The 21,647-nt window shown below is 38.5% G+C and overlaps 1 protein-coding gene across 1 annotated transcript; it reads left to right on the plus strand.

Moving 5' to 3' along the window:
- The first annotated feature begins 2,943 nt into the window (after window positions 1-2,943).
- Window positions 2,944-7,807, plus strand: LOC127447142 (4F2 cell-surface antigen heavy chain-like). Its single transcript, XM_051708760.1, has 9 exons — window positions 2,944-3,274; window positions 3,671-3,875; window positions 4,004-4,191; window positions 4,820-4,993; window positions 5,666-5,754; window positions 6,085-6,215; window positions 6,546-6,858; window positions 7,012-7,074; window positions 7,224-7,807. The coding sequence occupies exons 2-9, from the start codon at window positions 3,685-3,687 to the stop codon at window positions 7,569-7,571; spliced, it is 1,497 nt and encodes a 498-aa protein (XP_051564720.1). The 5' UTR covers window positions 2,944-3,274; window positions 3,671-3,684; the 3' UTR covers window positions 7,572-7,807.
- The last annotated feature ends 13,840 nt before the right edge of the window (window positions 7,808-21,647 follow it).

Genomic DNA, 21,647 nt, shown 5'->3' on the forward strand with positions numbered 1-21,647 from the left:
CCTTTTGTCTCTTGTTTGGACAGATTATTTGTGTTGTGTACAGAACAAAAAGGAGTATTTAACAATATATAACCTTAACAACATTATAATCTTCACAAACATTCTAAACCAAGGAACTACAGAAAGTGTATCAAGTAAAGTGTCACTTTAGGGTCTATTGGTTGGCCCCACACTGGGGGAAAAAAAAAAAAAAAACCACTACTAGTAAGTGTCACGTAACAACTTTTTGCACACAGTTTTTGTAAATCTTAATAGTAAAAGGAAAAAAGTGTGATGAGTAAATGTAAACTTAATCTTTAGTAAATACAGTAACTTCATTACAAATATGATATACATGGTCCTTTAGTAAACTTATTCTGTTCATTTTAATTTGACTGTCACGTTTCCTTACAAACACATGAATCATCATTTACCACATGACAAATGGAATCCTTCCGCAGGGAAACTAAATGCATGCTATTCTGCGAGACAACATTACCTTGCATTACTGGTAATAGAAATATGTGCCCGTGGACCTCAACACTTGGCGCACAAAACCCCATGAAAGTGACGACTGATGGATACATTTTTATTTTTTTTTATCATGAATGGGAAATTGAGTAGAATGAACTTAAGTCTGCACAAAGCAAGAAGTCACCAAATGAAGAGAAAAAAAAAGAAAAGAAAAAAAGTGAATAAAATGGCATAAATAAACTTACTGTAACGTCTGAGAGAAGTCACGAGAGCAGGATCTAGATGCAGCTTAATATTTAACTGGAATTACCCAAAGTACAAAACAGGGTAAACACTGGAACACAGCAAGACTAGGAACTGGGAAACTAAAACAAACATTACATCAAAACAGGAGCAAAACACAACAACTGCCAAAGACTGAGCAGATAACAGGGCATTATACACACAAGGATAAACGAGGTAATGGAAGACAGGTGAGAACAATCGGGAACAGCTGGCAGTGATGAGTGCAGTGAATTATGGGAAGTGTAGTCCGGGGAAAATAGAAGACAGAGGATAAGCCCAAGGTAACACAACAGTGAATCATAACACTTACAAACAGTGAAACCATGCAATCTCATTAATTATTCAAGCCCAGTGCATGCTGGGATGTTTTTTAAGGAAAAGTAAAATTCACATTATTATTTACCAGTGAAATTCACTCAAATTGGTAAATAGATATGACAAAGTTTCTTCTTTAGGATTGATACATGATGACACATTGTAAAGATAATAAACAATAATAAATGATATTTACATAGAAGTTAATATTACATATATATATATATATATATATATATATATATATATATATATATATATATATATATTCATTTTTACATCTTTAAATGAAGAATTTACTTTATATTTTCAAGTTCACACTTTAATTTATTTAATGTAGAAAGGACTTAATCTTGCTATATTTACTTCACAAAAGTTATTTTTTTCAGTGCAAGTAATTTTTAACTTTAAAGCATAAAGTGTGTAATAATATATACATTTATGCACATTCTCAGACTGATTAGATAGACCACTACAGGATGTTTTAAAGTGGAGCCTGATAAAGGATATTTCCCAGTAGAGAGAATTATTGGTAATCCCTGTGACCCTTGTACCTCAGGGACTGTTTGAAATTCTCCTCACTGTGAGGCAGAGAATGTGGGACACATGGGAAAAACACTCTCACATTGTTCTCTTGGTAGGGTGAGAGGGAAAGTGAGCATTACTAAGTAGCAAAGAGCCACAAAGAAAAAGAACAACAGCTTTTTTTTCTTTTCTTTTTTCTTTTTGCCAGCAGTATTTATATAGAGTATTTATTTGCTGAACAAAAAGTTAGAATTAAGAAAAGCAAGATAAAAAAAAAAAAGGAGGCCAGGAATATAAGGAAAGTAATGAAAGAGGTACGATTGGGAAATGAGGGAAGAACTGTAGTGCTGGCAGTGCAATGTTCATTGTGATGAGAAGCAGAGTTTCTAAGAAGGACCGTAACATATGTAGTAACGAGATAACAAAGAAACAGTGACTGCATTTCATTGCATAATGTTGGTCCAGTAGTTAATCTTAAGGAATGCCACTAAGGAAAGTCTACTATGTGGCACTTAAAATTCACTTAATTTCTTGTTTGCATTCTGTCGCACACTCTAACACAGTTTTACATGTATGCAATATGTTAAGTTTTACATATACAACCTACCCCTGTAAGATCAATCCACCAATCATTAAAAGTCCTGCAACAGATGCTGAATACAAAAAATGCTGAAAAAAGAAAGACAAAACAATTCATGAGATGAGATGGCATGAAATAAAACCTCTGTGTGTTTCTGGGTACATATGTTTCCTATCACTTGAAGCAAACCATCATGTGCTGGTATTTGACTGTGGCCTGTGGCTTTAATAATCTTGAATAAACCAGCCAACTTTAGAATGAATATAAGACAACATTCTGAAAGGAGTCATTGAAAGCTGTTTTAGACGGGGGTTTTTTATTTTATATTTTACCCATAAAACATGAAAATCTTTCCTTTTACCCAACAGTCTAGTTGAGCAATCTACTGTACATTTGAAGAGTTTTGAAAAGAAATACAGATAAATTAAAAAAATAAATAATAATAATAATACTTAAATGGATGGTATAGATCAGGCCCCCTTATCAACAGATGTGATTATGATAAAACGATTGATTCAGACTGTATGCTAAAGCCTTTGTTACAGAAAGCTCAACCCAATGTTTTATGGCATGGTTATGCAATAAATACAGAGAACAACAATTCACTTAGCCTATATGCTGTTCATGGATGTCTCAAGGTTGACTGTACCTGACATTTATGACATTTACAATTTATCTTCCAATGTGAGTTTAACTGTTTTTTCCCTCTATATATCTCTAACTAAGAAGAATATATCCATTCTCATGGTAATGTTTGCAGAATAAATTCCAGTTCACTCAAGTGAACTCAGGCACAATGTGGCTGGGAGAGGAAATTTAAGGTGGAAACTCTTTAGAATGAAGTTTATGTTACAGTTGGGATTGTGGTGTAACTTTGCGAGCTGTATGTAAAATCAGAGAGCATTGTGTTTTAAAGCACTCTGTTGTTTGATGTTATTGCAGAAATCTGTCACATTGTATTATCCATGTTTAAGTTCTTTGGAGTTCCTCCTTAGATAATGAATGGGCGGATGCATGTGAAGTCAGCACTATATAAACTGGATTGACCATCAGATCTAGACACTGAGTTGTACTGTGGTCAGAGCTGCTTGAAAAGGAAATATTCTCATTTTGAAGGTAGGCCTATTTCAAATGTTTTTTGAAATTTTTTTCATTTTTTTTTATTTTTTAAGTAGCATTCCTGTAATAGTTGGAGTGGTTTTGCAAAATTGAACTCCTATTAAAATGACCACGGTAACCAATAGTTTCAGCCAAAATACCATAATCTTGCTACTTTGGCATTTTTAGACAATTAATGTTGCTAATGTAAAATCATAATACATTATTTAAACAGCGTAAGGAGTTTTCGGAATGTTTCAGTTATTTCTGTCATTTTGATGGGTCTAGCTCTGTATGTTTTAATTAAACAGGAATTAAACAATAATAGCCTATTTATAATAGGAATAGCATATATAGACATTTATAGTCTCAAAACTTTTCAATGATAATCATAATTTTGGTTTTACCCTCAAGACGGTTGTCAAACCATGAATAAAGAAGAGGAAATGAAAGAAGTAGAACTAAATGAGATGGATCAAGAAAAACAGCCAATGACCGGAGAAACTCCGACAGGCACCGAGAAAAACGGCTGCGTGAAGATCAGTGTGCCAGAGGATACAGAAGTCAAATTTACAGGCCTCTCCAAAGAAGAGTTAATGAAAGTCGCTGGTACAGCTGGGTATGCATGCAATTAGCTAAATCAATCCATCATCCATCCATCCATCCATCCATCCATTCATATATATTGGCAATATCAACTGAATCTATCTGTCTGTCTGTCAAACTCACAGTAATGAATCTTTCCAGGTGGGTTCGGACTCGCTGGATCTTGCTGGTTTTGTTCTGGCTCGGCTGGGTTGGCATGTTAGCTGGGGCAGTAGTAATCATAGTACAGGCCCCACGCTGTAAACCCATACCTGAAATGAACTGGTGGAACGAGGGTCCTCTCTACCAGATATCTGATGTGAATGCTTTCTCTGAAAGTGGATTGAAAGGTGAGAATTTCTAAATTTAGTGTTTGATCCACTTGTATTACTGTTTATAACTTGCATTAAAATCACTGAGGAAAAAAACTCTTTTTCATGTATGTTCTTTGTAAAATTCTCCCACTTGCCATCACAATATGCCAGGACTTTCCTAGTACTGCATAAAGTGTCAATTACAGTCCCAGTATTTTTTCCTGGCCCTTTGCTAAGCTAAATTAGGATACTTTGAGAAATCGCAGACTGATGGTAAAGGTGAGCCAATGTGTCTGACTGCCTTGTGACTCTCTCATGTGAGGAAGCATGTGCTGATCTATACCTATTTCTGAACTCACATCACAAATTCAGCACACACAAAAAAAGTGCACAGTTGCAAGTTGCGATATTACACACGTGCGCACATTCTTACACAAATGTTATAGATAAAGTAGATTAAGATTATTAAGTACAGTGGCCTTAAACCTTGATATCTAGTGTGCACACAGTCCTGTGGTAATGCAATCAAAGCAGAATAATCATTAAAAGATCACCCTGAACTTACACTGAGGCTGGGGAATAAGGAAGCACTGTAACTGCTGATGTTGTCTCATCACTTCCTCTCGCTTCATATTTTTTAACCCCTCTCCCTGTCATTCTGTAGGGGTAGAGGAGAAACTGGACTATCTGAACCAGATGAAGGTGAAGGGTCTTGTTTTGGGTCCAATACACACTGTGCAAGCAGACAAGTTGAGCACACTGGAATTAACTTCCATTAATCCTGAATTTGGTAGTGATAGCGACCTGAAAACTCTTCTGGACCGAGCGCATAGAAAAGGTGACCCTTGATCTTTGTCCTCTCACACAAAAGTGAAATGCCCACTGGTTTGATCTGAAGTTTTCAAAAAAAAAAAAAAAAAAATCAAACCAGTCACTTTGCATTAGATAGAAATCACAAGATAGGTCCCTAGATAGTTGTTTTTTATTCTTATAACTCCTGTTGCTGTGTTTTCAGGGAGCTTTCTAAAATAGCAGTGAGCTGTCATTTTAACCTCTGACCTCCTGCCTTTTGTGACTAGGTGACCATAATTTCAAACATGTTTTTTCACGTTCTCATTTTTGAACATTTAAAAAAACAAAAAAAAAAATGAAAAGTGTACATTGTATTATTTGATGAAATGTATAGACCTGAATCAAAATATATAGAATGGAGTTACCACAAAAACTGTTTGTGAGGTACACTTCACAGACACATACAGCATTGTAGACCCTTATGCCATTTTAGTGACAACATGGAGACAGGTTCACCATTAAAATTCCTGGCGCAAAAATGTTATTTAATGCTCAATAAGCAAGCTCCAGTAAATAAAGTCATATGCATTTAAATAAAGTCTTTATACAAAGCAAACACTAAGCTTTTCAAGAAAAAAAGATAATTTAACAGTCTTCTGGTTTGTTGACTCTCCTCCTCTCACTCTTTCTATCTCTCTCTTAACTCTCTCTCTTTCAGGAATCTCCATAGTGCTAGATCTAACACCCAATTATGAGGGAGATTCGGCCTGGTTCAACAATGCTGCCACTGTTGCTGAGCGACTCAAAGTAAGTGCTGATATGAACAGGATAGGCATTGTATTTATGGCACTGGTCAATCAGTAGGAAGAAAGGTTAAATGATTTAGATATTTGTAAATAAATAAATAAATAAATAAATAAATAAATAAAAGGTTTTAAGGAGGGAAGACATATCTGCTGATATTAGAGTAGAATCTTAAATCTGATACTTCCGTATCATTATGAACCAAAGAAAGGTCTTGGTTTTGTCTACCAAGAGTGATTTCATCATTAATAATTTGTTTCACTAGTGATTATGGATAAATAGAATTACTTAGCTGCATCAAATTTCTTTGTTTAATTGATTTCACTTTTTTAGGATGCCTGCATGTTCTGGCTCCATAAAGGAGTGGATGGCATCTTCTTATCGGATCTGAGAAAGATTGTAAACACAGAAGCCTGGACATCTATTCAAGCTAAATTCAACGAGACTGATGGGACCAAAAAACCGTAAGTGCCAGTGTGCTTGAAGAGCTCAGTTTACACAGGGTCAAAACTATGCTGGATGGTGAAAGCTGTAAAAAAAATTTGTAAAATAGAGACATCTGCTGGCAAGTATTGATTACAGCTAGTAAATAGTATTTTTGTGTTTTACCAGCACAGAAGATAGAAATAGCTAGCCGGGTAATAGTTGTACTGTATTTTCTTGCTCAGGTAATTGTGATAGTGTAAATACCAATATTTTTTTGTCAGTTTCAGAATAACCAGACCTCTCTCTCTCTCTCTCTCTCTCTCTCTCTCTCTCTCTCTCTCTCTCTCTCTCCTCATCACCACTTTCAGAGCTCTGATGGGCTCCTACACTGGTCTCTCTGTGGATGGCATCTCTGTCCTGCTGAACAGGTCAGGTGTCGATCTGCTCCTGACCGAACTGCCTGATCCGAGCGACTCCAGCGACACCCAGGCCCTGTCAATAGAGAAACTCTACTCCATGCATCCCCAGACCAGCCTGGGCTGGAGCCTAAGTGGACGGACCCTGGGATCTCTGGCTTCTAGGAGTCCAGCAGTGCCTGTAAGACTCTTTCAGACCCTGCTGTTCACCCTGCCGGGCACGCCTGTGTTTAATGCTGGGGATGAGATCGGATTGAAAATTGGGGTGAGTAGAGAATGAGAAGGAGACAACAGGGTGTTTAAGAATTGTAGTTGACAATGGCTTTCATAGTGGTGTTTCTATAAATTAAAATAAATATAATTTTGAAAGCTGTTACTTTATACATGAAGTTGATCATATATAATTTCTCCTGTACAGGAGAAATCTGAAGCAATGTGGGAATTGGACAGTCAAGCAGAAAATGGCAATGCAACAGCAAAGGTAAAAAATAAAAATATTCACATGGCTATTATTCTCCTAAATATAAAATAAATAAATAAATAAATAAATAAAAATAAGATTTAACCCTGGAATCATGATTTTAAGAAAGATTTAAAACAAACACATTCTTTCTCCTTTTGCACCCTTAGTCTGTACAGGAGGAGCGTATTGCTTTGCGTGATTTCTTCAAAGCACTTAGTGATCTAAGGGGAAAAGAGCGTTCTCTTCTACATGGAGAATTTGTGTCCCTTTACAGTTCTCCCTCTGCATTAGCATTTCTTCGCATTTGGGACCAGAGTGAACGCTTCCTCATTGCCATAAACTGGGGAAATGCCGCTGTTACAATGACACTCAACAATAATGACCTGCCAGCTGAGGCTCGAGTCCGTGTTACCACAAATGCAGAGAATCTTGCTGTGGATAGCATGGTGTCATTAGAGAAGTTGGAGCTTGGGTCCAAACAGGCTGTTCTGTTGTCTTATCCCTATGCAGGCTAGACACAAATGCACAAAAAGAAAGTGTGAAATTCAAAGTAAAATTAATTGTGAGTAGAACAATTCACATAACATTATATAATCTAACAGGTATACCATGAGAAATACTTATTTGAAATAAAAAATAAAAGGGTTTTCACAGTTTTGGAAAGTTCCATATTGTGAAGTTGGTTTCCATACAGAGACTTGTTGGTCTAAAGCTCCTATGATACTATAACAAATAAATAGCACTGAAAATGTTTTATGTTTTTGCTGCTGTCATTTGGGACTGTCTGTACTGCTGTACTGCACTGATGTGGGTAGTGTTTATGTCAACAGAAAATGTTTCCCATTTCATACTGTATTTGTTGCAGGCTATAATTCCAAAAAGCCTAATTCTCAAAGCCAGATAAAGAAGATTAACCTAACTTTTTCACAAAATACTGTATTTAATAGTTATTAATTGTTTCATGGGTTTTGTACTCATTTAAAGGCCTCTTCCATCTGTTTTTCATACTTACCTTAAGTTTTCACTGAAATGTCTGCTATCCTAACATAGGGTAAGTACTATTCGTTGTTTATTTCCATATACAATCAAACACTCATATGCTTATAAAAATGTCTTTACAAACACAGGTGTCAAATAATGTAGATATTAGAACATTTTGGAATGTAAAGTTGGTTTATGACTCAAAGTATAAGACATTTAAAAAATATTGCATATTGTGCATTTATATGCTTATGTATTTTTATTCGATAAGCCTTAGGTGAACGAAAATCACCTGCTTTGTTGGAGAAGTTCCAAACATATCTAAATCAGGAAGAGATCATCATGAAAAAAAATACCAATTATACTCTAGGAAATCTTGATACCAGTCTTCATTTCTCCTTTTGTTAAATCTAATCGAACCTTATCTGCAAATACTAAGTGACACTGGGCCAAAGTTAAAATCTGTAATTACTGAAACAGTACTAGATAAACATTCAGGCTAAAAACAAGGCTTTTTTCTAAAAAAAAAAAAAAAAAAAGGATATACAATATTATATTGACGTTTTTTTCTCATAGACAATCTATGTAGCTATAATCTAAAACACTGTCAGTATGTAACAGAGGGATTTGTTTTATTAAAATTGCATGGCATAACAGTATACAGTAGTTGATTCTAATACTGGCATACTGTGTAGTGAATAATGGACAACTGCATGCATAAAAGTACATACTTTACCATCTCTAGTACAGTATGTATTTTTTGTATGCAATATAAGTATGCAAATTGGGTTGGATTTACCCTAAGTGTCTTTTGAGGTAGCTGCATGTGCACTTTTTTCTTAAGATACTGGTTTCTAAAAGAAATATCTACATTTACTTCCAAGTATTATTAACAATAATTCTCATTTTAGAAACTTTCAGCCCATTAAAATGTAAATTTCATGATAAACAACAATAACAATCTTTTGATATTTCACCATTTCAACTCCAAATAGCCAATCAGAGTGCGCAAAGAAAGACTTCCATTTGTCTTGTTTTTGTCAGTAGTGTTAAAGGATTAGTTCACCCAAATGAAAATTCTCTTATCATTTACTCACCCTCATGCCATCCCAGATGTGTATGACTTTCTCTCTTCTCCAGAACACAAAGAAAGATTTTTAGAAGAATATTTCAGCTGTAACTCCACTCATGTGGAGCAAGAGAAGAGCTTGCAATACAGCTATATTTTCTTAACCCATGTGTATTTGTGGTTCAGGCACACAGAAAGATAATACTTTTGTTACAACATTTTGATCAGGTTATTCATATTCTTGCCACAAGTGCTTTGAAATGGAGGTTAACCACATGGATGACAGTGTCTTTCATTGTTTACCATGTGTCACTTACCCCTCCACACATGCACAGATAAATGGGGCATGATAGCCAAGTTATAACCAGTAATTTCTTTATTGATATTACAGGCTATGTAATATACAGTAGAGTGCTGGAGACTGACTGGTTTAAGAAGAAACTCAGTGACCCAAAATAGAATGACGTCTCCTTAACACAATCCTATTGAGAAGCCTGTACAGTAACAGTAATAATAAACATGGTTGGAGCAAAATGAGATAAAACAAGTTCCATCTGGTTCTGTCAAATTGTCTCATGGCTTTGAAAGACGTTATGGAGAGCAGGATCAGACAGGCTTAGGAAGGTCCACCCAGAACACTGCAGAGGATCTGTAAACCTCGGAACCCCATGCAAAGCACTGAGAAAATAAACCACAGACCCTAGACTCTTCCTCTTCCCCTCAGCTGGTATTGTTCATCTGAGGGAAGGAGGCAGAATAGTATGCAGGTAAGATGTGACTTTGAGAATGCTTTGGAGTTGTGTTGGTTACACCTTCCTGTTGTAGAAAATATCGGGCAGTTGTATTTATCTATGGATCTTGTGTGTGTGTGTGTGTGTGTGTGTGTGTGTGTGTGTGTGTGTGTGTGTGTGTGAGGTGGATGGTGGGATGGTGTTTGCATGAGCTGGTAGGTGATGTGACTTGTTACATGCCAAAAATTCAATAGCAATCACTGGATTTTTCACATTAGTATAAATATGATTTTGAAGGGTAATTAAAGGTGCACTGAGTAGTTTTTCTGTTTATGTCGTCTTGGACTCACACTGGCACCTAGGGGCCTGGATGCAGCATCATTCACTGATTCTTGAAATAAGGGACAAAACATGTCTGACTCCTACGTATAAAAGTCCCCTTTATGTTCAAAATCAAGAAATTCATAATTATAAAAAATACTGAAATGTGTATACTCAGTCAAATGAAAGGTAGGGATCTATAAGAAATCAAACAATACAGAAAGTAAGCTTTAAATTCAGTTTTCCATAAAAAAAACTGCCTATCAAATTTGTGTCCTCACTTTGTGTTAACTCCGTCAGATTTTTTATATAACTCCAAGTATCTCTTTCCCTTTCTGTCTTTTAAGTTTGATATTTGTTATATTTTAAACAAATCAGCCTCATTCAATATGAAAATACGTGGATTTCTAAACATTCCTAAAAGTAAACTTCTCTCAGAATCACTAATATGGCATAATATGGATTTTGTGATTTGGAATGGTGGCAATTGTGTTGTTGAATGATTATGTTTTTTGTACTTTGTGTGCAACAAAAATTACAGTGTAATTAAACACTAAAGTATTTCATTTGGTTGCAGAAAGCTATTGAAACTGTCAGGGGCGGTTCTAATATAACCGATCCTTCATAACTGATCATCATACATATACAGTATTTTTACCTTTCAGTGCGCTGCCTGACAACACAGACAAGTCATTTGAACATTATGCAGGTATTTATGCGTTCTTCAGAACACATTTTTGTTTTCTGTTATTTATTGTTAATTTTATTTTTTATTTTTTATAAGTGTTGACACCTAAATATTAAAATGTAAATAGTTTAGCCTACTATTAAAATTATTGCTACGGCCTACATCTGCAGAGACAGATTTGCTTGAGCAGCCTGGTGGTTTTACAGTGAATGTACGTTTGTGTTACATTTACATTTATTCATTTGGCAGACGCTTTTATCCAAAGCGACTTACAAAAGAGGAAAACATAAGCAAATCATCTTAAGGAGACAGTGGTATGAAAAGTGCCATATTACAAAGTTTCACTAGCATCAGAATAGTAGTATTCAAACCAGATTCAAGTGCAACAAGTGACTGGTTAAGTGCTCATGGAAAAGATGTGTTTTTAGCCATTTTTTGAAGACAATGTCAGCTTCACGGATGGAGTTGAGAAGGTCATTCCACCAACATGGTACGATGAAGCTGAAAGTCCGGGAAAGTGTTTTGGTGCCTCTTTGTGTTGGTACAACAAGGCGACGTTCCTTAGCCGACCGCAGGCTTCTAGTGGGCGCGTAGCTCTGCCTATCTGAGAGATAGGAATGAAACCAGTCAAGCACAGTTCCTGTGATGCCCAGCGAAGAGAGGGTGGAGAGTAAGATCTGATGGTTGACTGTGTCAAAGGCTGCAGAAAGGTCCAGCAGAATCAGGATGGATGATCTGGATTTTAGGTATGCTGGAGCAGACCCAGTGACTGTTCTGTATGCCAGCATCAGAGCCTTGAATTTGATACATGCATTATCCTGCAGCCAGTGAAGAGAGACAAGGAGTGGTGTAATATGCACTCTCTTTGGTTCATTAAAGACCAGATGTGCTGCTGCATTCTGGATCATTTGCAGGGGTCTAATTGCACATGCAGGGAGGCCTGCAATGAGAGCATTATAGTAGTCCAGTCTAGTTATGACAAGACGTTGTGTGGCATGTTCAGAGAGGAAGGGTCTTATCTTCCTGATATTGTAGAATGTAAATCTACATGAGATGTGATCTGTGAAATGTAGTTTGTTTTCGATGGTTACCCCTAGATTTCTGACCGTTTTGGAAGGCATTACTGTAGTTGAACCCAGCTGCATGATGATGTTGTGTTCAACAGCAGGAGTTCGGTCATGGCTGGGTTAAGCTGCAGGTGGTGTTCCTTCATCCAGACCGAGATGTCTGCCAAACAGGCAGAGATTTGAGCAGTCACTGTGGTGTCGTTGGGTTGGAAAGACAAGTAGAGCTGTGTGTCATCGGCATAGCAGTGGTAAGAGAAACCATGTGCCTGAATGATGGGTCCCAGTGATGTTGTGTACATAGAGAAGAGAAGTGGCCCAAGCACTGAACCCTGAGGTACCCCTGTAAGTAGCTGATGTGGCTTGGATAACTCACCTCTCCAGGATACCTTCAAGGACCTACCTGAGAGATAGGAGTTAAACCAGTCAAGCACAGTTCCTGTGATGCACAGCGAAGAGAGGGTAGAGAGTAAGATCTGATGGTTGACTGTGTCAAAGGATGCAGAAAGGTCCAGTAGAATCAGGATGGATGATCTGGATTCAGCTTTCACCTGTCTCAGCGACTCAGTGACAAACAGCAGGGCAGTTTCGGTGGAGTGTCCACTTTTGAAGCCTGACTGATTGTCATCCAGCAGCTTGTTCTGTGAGAGATAGGCAGAGATTTGATTGAAAACTGCCTTTCAAGTGTTTTATGCCATGAATGGGATGAGAGAGCCTGCTTAAATGTAGTGGGAAAAGTGTCTGTAAGTTGTGTTAATTATTTGTGTTCTTTTTAGTAGCTCATTAACATTTTATCGTTGCAAATACAATTAATACACTTTACAAAAAATGTCCTCCTAGTCACAAAAATTCCATCCTTAAAGCAAATACAGATTAAAATGTGTTTTATGTTGGCTACATGCAGTGCAGTATGGGAGCACTTTCTTTACCCAATAAAACCTCTAAAAACCAAAATCAGGCAGAGATGTAGGTGTATGTTTCTGTCGTAATCTAGACTTAATCCAAGAATGCAAAAAGAGGGTCAAATTGACCTGAAGGGGTCTGATGTTTGGAAGATATTATTAATAAAAATATGTATTTTCTTGATCTTCAATGAAAGCCTCAAAAATCTTGTTTGTGACCCTCACCAATGTCATTTTTATATTTCTTGGTCATAGTTTCAGGGAAAAAAAAAATATTTCTATCAGTACCCCAAGATTGTATAAAGGGGGTCAAAATTACCCATATGCATTTCTTATGGAATTTTGACTTAATGTGGTATTTTTTATAAGTTTTTTTTTTTTTTTAAAATTTATGACAGATATATTTTGAAGCACTGACATTCAAATATTTTAAAATACATTTTAAATAATCTATCTTGCAAAGTAGAGCTAATACTTAGGTAGCTAGCAGATTTGAGCAAATTGGTAAATTTGTCTGGAAATATTGTATTGTTTTATTATTTTTTTCTATATATATGACAGATTTTGAAGCATAGATATTCAAATATTGTAAATCAGCTAGCAATCAAACTATTTGCAAGTTAACTATAAGCAAAATACTGTATGTTCACATAGCAGAGAAGGCTTTGGAAATGTTCAATGAGACACCCATAATGGCTTTGGAGTCAAAATCAGAGTACTCAGATGATGATGATCCAGACTACAGACCAGGTTGAGATTAAAATGAGAAGCAGATGAGGTTAAGAACATTCAAGTGGAGAAAGCTGTCTGCACTATTAGATGTTTTGAATGTGTTTGTGATAAATCAGAATCAAAATGAGCTATATTGCCAAGTATGCTTACACAAAAAATGAATTTGTCATGGTGACAGAAGCTTCCAGGACAAGAGAATGCAACATGTATACATAAATACAAACATATACATTTAAACATATATAGTGACATAAAAAAATACAAATAAGATATAACAGATAAAAAAAGAGAAATATACAATAGTGCAATAATGTTGTTCGAACAGCCAGGCACAGGAACAGTTTTTCCCCTTCACGCCATACACCTCATGTACAGTTAAAACTGCCCCCAAATACTTTCCTTTGGTCAATGTAACCGAAGAGGGCAACAATTCGAAAAGGAAGTGTGCTAGGTGAATGGGCTCCAAAGTGATTTTTTCAGCCCTTTTTGTTACTCTGGATGTGTACAGTTCTAGCAGGGTGGGTAGGGGAGTGCCCATAATTCTCTCAGCAGTTCGAACTATCCTTTGAAGTCTTCTGATGTCTGACTTGGTAGCTGAACCAAACCAGACCGTTATAGAAGTGAAGAGGACACATTCAGTGACTGCTGAGTAGAACTGTATCAGCAGCGCCTGTGGCAGGTTGAACTTCCTCAACTAGCGAAGGAAGTACAACCTCTGCTGGGCCTTTTTCAAAATTGAGTCTATGTGGGTCTCCCACTTCAAGTCCTGTAAGATGGTAGTGCCCAGGATCCTGAATGACTCCACTGTTGCCACAGTGCTTTTCAGAATGGTGAGCAGGGTTAATGTTCGGGTGTTCCTCTTAATGTCCACTATCATCTCCACTGTTTTAAGAGTGTTCAGCTCCAGGTTGTTTTGATTGCACCAGACAGCCAGCTGTTCAACCTCCCTTCTGTATGCAGACTCATCGTCATCTTGGATGAGGCTAATGACTGTAGTGTCATCTGCAAACTTCAGGCGCTTGACAGAGGGGTCCTTGGTGGTGCAGTCATTTGTGTAGAGTGAGAAGAGTAGTGGGGAGAGCACACATCCCTGGGGGGCACCAGTGCTGATTGTACATGTGCTGGAGGTGAATTTCTCCATTCTCACTAGCTGCAGCCTGTCTGTCAGAAAGCTGGTGATCCACTGACAGATAGAGCCGGGAACAGAGAGCCGGGTTAATTTAGTCCATAGGAGAGTGGGGTTGATGGTGTTAAAAGCTGAACTGAAGTCAATATATAATATCCTTGCATAAGTCCCTGGTCTGTCTAGATGTTGAAGTATGTAATGCAGTCCCATACTGACAGCATCATCCACGGACCAGTTTTCTCTATAAGTAAATTGAAGGGTCCAGAAAGGGTTCAGTGATGTCCTTCAGGTGGGCCAACACCAGTCTTTCAAATTACTTCATGACCACAGATGTCAGAGCAATGGGTCTATAGTCATTAAATCCTTTGATCTTGGGTTTCTTTGGGATGAGGATGATTGTGGAGTGTTTGAAGCATTAGGGAACTTCACACTGCTCCAGTAATCTGTTGAAGATCTGTGTGAAGATGGGGGCCAGCTGGTCACATTATTTTAGACAAGTGGGTGAAACACCATTTGGGCCCTGTGATCTTCTTGTCTTCTGTTTCCGGAGTACCCGGGACACATCATCTTCACAGATCTTAAGCGCATGTTGAATAGCAGGAGAGGGGAGGAGGGTGGTGGCAGGAGGTGTAAATGTTTGTGTGCTGTAAATGTCGGAGCGGGTGTGGGATGTGTGACTGGGTTATTCAAATCTACAGTACAACACATTAAGGTCGTTAGCTAGTTGTTGATTCCCTACAGTGCTGGGGGATGGTATCTTGTAGTTGGTAAAGTCTTTCAGGCCTCTCCACACTGATACAGGGTTATTAGCTGAAAACAGTTTTTTCAGCTTTTCAGAATAGCTTCTTTTAGCCACTCTAATTTCCTTTGTCAGTCTGTATTTGGCCTGATTGTACAATATTTTATCCCCACTCCTGTAAGCATCCTCTTTGGCCTGAGGAAGCTGTTTTGTCATTGTTTATGTTAAATAAGTCCTAGTAGGAATGTGCATGTCCTCACAGAAACTGATATATGATGTCACAGTATCTGTGAGCTCATCCAGGTCTGTGGCTTCAGCTTAAAAACACTCCAATCAGTGCAGTCAAAGCAGGCTTGTAGTTCCAGCTCTGCTTTATTAGTCCATCTCTTTACAGTCCTTACTACATTCTTAGCTGATTTTTGTTTGTGCCTGTAGGTCTGAAGAAGATGAACCGGACAGTGATCAGAGAGTCCTAAAGCTGCTCGTGGGACAGAGCGATATGCATCCTTTAGTGTTGCATAGCAGTGATCCAGTGTATTTCTGTCTCTGGTGGGGCATGTAATGCGCTATCTGTATTTGGGCAGTTCATGTATGAGATTTGCCTTGTTAAAATCTCCAAGAACAATAATAAGTGAGTCCAGGTGTTGTTGCTCCGTGTCTGTGATCTGATCAGCCAGCTGTTGCAGCGCTGCGTTCACACACGCGTGTGGAGGAATATAAACACACACAAGAATACACAAGGAAAATTCCCGTGACAAGTGGAAAGGCTTACAGTTTATGAAGAGCGCCTCTAAATTAGGACTGCACATCTTCTTCAGCGTTGTTACATCTGTACACCAACATTAATTGATGTAAAAGCCGCGCTGTCGGAGTTTGACCAACGCGCCGGCTCGCTTCCCATGTTTGCATCTTTTAGCACGCTTGTATAGCACTACAGCTCCTCCGAATAAAATGTCCAACAGAACGTGAATAATCAAAAACTGGTAAAAGATTGTCTGCCGTGTGCTGCTGAGTATTTAGCGGCTCGTCTCTGGTAAAACTGATTGGAATTAAATTACTAAACACAGGACAAACAAACAAAAACAGCAAAAGAACTGGAGAGCTCCATACCGAGGTGGCCATCTGTGGCGCCATCTTAGATGTATAAAGGCTCAGAAAGAGTCGGTTCAGGAAAATATTTTATTTTAAGGAATACTGAATTGTATTTGTTTAATTTTAAAACATTAAAAGTGAACATATAAACATGAATTAAAAATTCAAACTGTTGTGAACCATCTCATTCTTAAATTCTTGAAGATAACGATATAAATATTATACTTTTTCTTGTAAAGAAAATCCACTGAAACCAATAGGGGTCATTTTGACCCTCTTTATGCATTCGTGTAGGTTTTTTGGGTCATGCTTTCTATAGTTAAAGTGTTTCTAATCTATTTCTAAAACTGGTTCCCTATCTGTCACTCACTCGACGTTGTATCGATGTAGTGACACTAGGGGTCACTCTTGGGAGCCCCAAACACCTCTGCTTTTTTGAAAAAAGGCCAGTGAGAATTGGCGAGTGGAATTTGCATGCCACTCCCCCAGACATACGGGTATAAAAGGAGCTGGTATGCAACCACTCATTCAGATTTTCTCTTCGGAGCTGAGTGGTTCTATTCATTGAAGCTGAATTCATCCATGAAGTTCATTCACCTCATCTGCTGGATTCTACGGCGCATTTCAGTGGTTTCTCCTCCTCTGCACCCATGGAGTGCAGAGAACGCCCCTGGGTGCTTCGGCAGAACAACTAAAAAAGTATATTCTCAAAAGAGTATATTTTCTTTCTAAAAGAGCAGCACAAACGGAACGTCTTTTTAAAGATGCTTTTCTGTTTGTGTGTTATTCCTGGTTGCGGTCGTTATCTCTCCGCTTTTGACGGCCACGATCACTGTCTTACGTGTCTGGGCACTGCCACGCGGAGACATCGTTCGTGGATGGGTCTTGTCCTCATTGCGAGAACATGACCATGGCAACGTTGCAGTCACGGCTTACATTCATAAGAAAGCAAGCCACCCCAGCGGCTCCCCACCTCAGTCCTTCTACCTACGGGTATGAGGCCATGCTGGTTAGCACTGGGGGCAATTTGGGGACCTCAATGGGACCACCTTCGCCGGGTATGCCCCCATGGACCTCCCATTCCCCAGCACACTCGCTGGCCCCGGTCGGGTGCTCGCACGAGATCGCCAGCTCATCTCAGGGCGAGTTCGACCTCACCACCCCTGGAAAATCATCCTCCTTTCTTATCACATCTGCTAATGGTTCCAGGGCAAGACATGAACCAATAATGGGGAAAGAGGGCAACCCTGCCGAGTGCCCCTATTCAAAGTAAAATAATCTGAGATTAATCCATTTGTTTGTACCGCTGCTACAGGGTGTCTATAAAGCAACTTAATACAACCAATAAATGTACTCCCGAACCCGTACATTTCCAAAATCTTAAAAAGATAATCCCATTCTACCATATCAAATGCCTTTTAGGCATCAAGTGAGATGGCAGCGATTGGAGATTGATCATTCGCTACTGACCACGTGATATTGATGAGACGCCTGATGTTATCAGAAGAGCTGCGGCCTCGAATAAACCCCACCTGATCTATATGTATAAGAGATGTCATAACTTTACTTAATCAATTACCCAAAATTTTTGACAATATTTTTACATCTAGTTGGATCAGGGAAATTGGATGGTAACTTTTACACTTGCTTGGATCTTTGTCCTTTTTAAGAATCAGATTGATCCGGGCTTGTGTCATGGTTGGAGGAAGATTTCCATTCTTTAATGATTCAGTATAAACTTCTAACAAAAGTGGAGCCAGTTCTGTAGCATAGGATCTAAAAAATTATGTGGCAAAACCATCTGGCCCCGGAGCCTTGCCTGTAGGTAGGGACTTAACTACTTCGTCAAGCTCCTCCAAGGTTATCTCAGAATCAAGAGAGTTTATTTGCTCAATCGTCAGTTTAGGAAGATCTAATGGTTCCACAAAGTTTCTAATATCTTCATCAGTAGATGAAGATGTGGAACTATAAAGATCAATATAGAACTCTTTAAAGGCATTATTAATATCAATGGCTGAGGTAAATATTTCACCACCAGCAGATTTCACTGAGGGAATAGTAGAAAAAGACTCTCTCTGCTTTATATATCTAGGCAAAAGCTTCCCTGCTTTGTCACCCGACTCAAAGCATGACTGTCTTGCCCTGAATAACCAAAACTCCACTTTCCGCGACAAAATAGTATTATATCTATATTTCAATCGGGTCAATTCTCTGAGGCCATCAGCTGACATATGGCGCTTTAGCTCTGCCTCTGCACTTTTAATATTTCCTTCCAACTCCATAAGTTCTTGTGCTTTGGATTTTTTGATAAATGAGGCATACTGTATGATCCGGCCCCTAAGAACTGCTTTAAGTGCCTCCCAAGCCACGCCCACAGAGGATACTGAGGACCAGTTGGTCTCCATATAAACATTGATTTCAGTCTTTAACATTTGTCGGAAATCAGGATTTTGCAGAAGGTATACATTAAAGCGCCAACTATATGATCTCTTTTTCTCTATATGTGGCATCACCTCTAAACTCACCAGAGCATGATCTGAGACTAAAATGTTTCCAATTGAGCAATCAACAACAGATGAAATTAGGGATTTGGATATAAAAAAAAATTTGACTTATGGACTGATGAAAAAAATGTATAGTCCCTACCAGATGGGTTCAAAAGTCTCCAAATATCCGAAAGATCAAGATTATTATGAAGCGTCAGTGTTGCTCTAGGGGGCTTACACACTTTTGCTTCACTATGATCAAGTACTGAATGCATCAAAAGATTGAAGTTTCCTCCCAATATTATATCATGAGGGGTACCGGCTGTTTGCAACATCCCTTCAAGATCTATAAAAAAGCCCAGATCATCAGCGTTAGGTGCGTAAATATTAGCCAAAATCAACCTTTGCCCCTGAATTTCTGCTAAAACAATAATGACTCTTCCTAATTTATCTTTAATATGTTTGAGACATTTGAACTGTAAATGTTTATTAATCAATATAATGACTCCCTTGCTCTTACTTGTGCCAGCACTAAAGAAAGCATGTCCACCCCATATCTTCCCAAATTTTTCAGCTTCCTGCGGGGAGAGATGTGTTTCTTGAAGAAACATTATATCATATTTCTTACGTTTAAGAAAAGAAATAACCTTCCTTCTTTTTATGGGGTCCCCCAACCCATTTACATTCCATGTGGAGAGAGATAGTACACTTATATTAACAACTGACATATTGATATAATAGAAAAAATAAATTGTGTGCCAAAAACAAAATTATGAAGACCACATTCCCCATTAGTGAAACAATCAACCCCCAAACATCCCCCCGAACAAAACAAACAGAAAAAAGAAAAACGTGCGCATTAACCCCACGCACGACAGCGCCAACCTGCGACAAGCCCTCTAAACTCAAAAGGTCCATGAACGCCCTCGAGTCCCTATGATAACTTTGCCATCGGATTGCTCAATTTAATTACATAACAGAAAATACTTTGTGAAATAAACCCAGTCAATAGGAAGAATGAACACAAAGAATGTGTAGATTCATTCACAGAACTGTCTCAAAGGTGTGATCTTCCACAAAACAAATTCCAGCTGATATTAAACCGTTCAGATTCCTTGGACAGGCAAATGCATGTTCAGTGAGCCAGCTGTTATGAGTTCAGCGGATGATGTAATCATTCCAATGTCTCGTAAAAAACTCCAAAGGAATGTTATTCAATAGAACAAGCTCCAGCCACTAGGCGGAACCAATACAAAAAGAAACAAAACCGGCATCCCGGTTCCCCCGGATGATCGAGTCAATTCACTCAGAGGCTGCATAAAAGTATATACCATGACTTACACAATCCGTCAGCTTTATAAAAGACATCCTTTGTGTGAGCATGTTGATATTTTGTGGTCATCCATAGTGTCCACTCTCAATCTGTCTGGGAACTTCAATGCAAATGTTTCTTTAAGGAAAATTGTTATTCACAAAACAAGCTCCAGCCACATGGCGGAGCCAACACAAAAAACCTAAAATGTCGCCCAGCTTCCTCAAGAGTAAGTACAGCGAGTCAGGCCCACTCACATGAGAAACATCCAATGGTTTACTCAGACATTGATTCTATAAAAGACATTGCCAGATTTGGACATGTGAATACTTTGCGACCAACCTTCATTTCTATTCCCAGTTTGGCAGGAAACATTAGAGCAAACGAGATCTTTTTCTGATGTAAGAGTTTCTTGCATTCCTTGAACCGATCGCGTTTCTCTCTTGTCAAACTCGCAAAGTCCGGGAACAAGAAAATATTATGGTTCTTCCAAGAAAGCTTCCCTTTGCTCCTCGCCTGGCGCAACATTTCCAGCTTGTGGCCTGTTATGTCGAGTAGACTCGGGAAAAACTCGTCTAGGAATTTCACCATATCTCTGCCCACCTCATGCTCAGGAATTCCAACAATTCGAACGTTATTCCTGCGGTTTCTATTCTCAAGATCTTCAAGCTTTTCAAGGAGATGTTCCAAATCAACTTTGGTCACGGGCGGATTAGCGGTTAATTCCCTCTCTGAAGATTCCAGAAAATCTATTCGTTTTTCAACATCAGTCACTCTTGTAGCTAACTCAGAGAATTTTGTTTCCATCGCCATAATCGATCGACGTATTACAGCGAGATCCTCCAAGTCAGCAAGAATCTTCGTCAACATCACCGACATGTTGGACAACTGACGCTGGATTCCTTTTCCCGCCACGCCATCCAAATCGAGTCCCCGGTCTGTAGGCCTGTCGGGGCTTTCATCCTGAACACGTAAGTGTCTTTTAATGTCTCCAGAGCCCGAGGATTTTGACTTCTTTGCCATGTTTTGCAACAAAGGGCAAATGTGTAACTGGATGTATCAAATTTCACCAGAATATAAAATGAGAATAATTGAAAATTCAGCAAAGTGCGCAGAGCTCGTCGCTCACACGTCCGCTCCTTGCATGGCGTCACCGGGTCTCATTGGCCTTTTTTCAAAAAAGCAGAGGTTTTTGGGGATCCCAAGAGTGACCTCTAGTGTCACTACATCGACACAACATCTCATTCCCTCCATCAGGGAACGGAGGTTACAAAAGTAACCAGGACGTTTAACATGTTATCTCTTTTAATCAAGTGTATTAAACCCATCTAACAGTGCACAAAGAGAA

This window comes from Myxocyprinus asiaticus, chromosome 1 (assembly GCF_019703515.2).
Source record: "Myxocyprinus asiaticus isolate MX2 ecotype Aquarium Trade chromosome 1, UBuf_Myxa_2, whole genome shotgun sequence".
NCBI lineage: Eukaryota > Metazoa > Chordata > Actinopteri > Cypriniformes > Catostomidae > Myxocyprinus > Myxocyprinus asiaticus.

Coding starts and splice junctions, on each gene's coding strand:
- LOC127447142 (XM_051708760.1), top strand. CDS start 3,685: ATGAATAAAGAAGAGGAAATGAAAGAAGTAGAACTAAATGAGATGGAT. Junction 3,876..4,003: donor AAAGTCGCTGGTACAGCTGG/GTATGCATGCAA, acceptor GAATCTTTCCAG/GTGGGTTCGGACTCGCTGGA. Junction 6,859..7,011: donor AGATCGGATTGAAAATTGGG/GTGAGTAGAGAA, acceptor TCTCCTGTACAG/GAGAAATCTGAAGCAATGTG.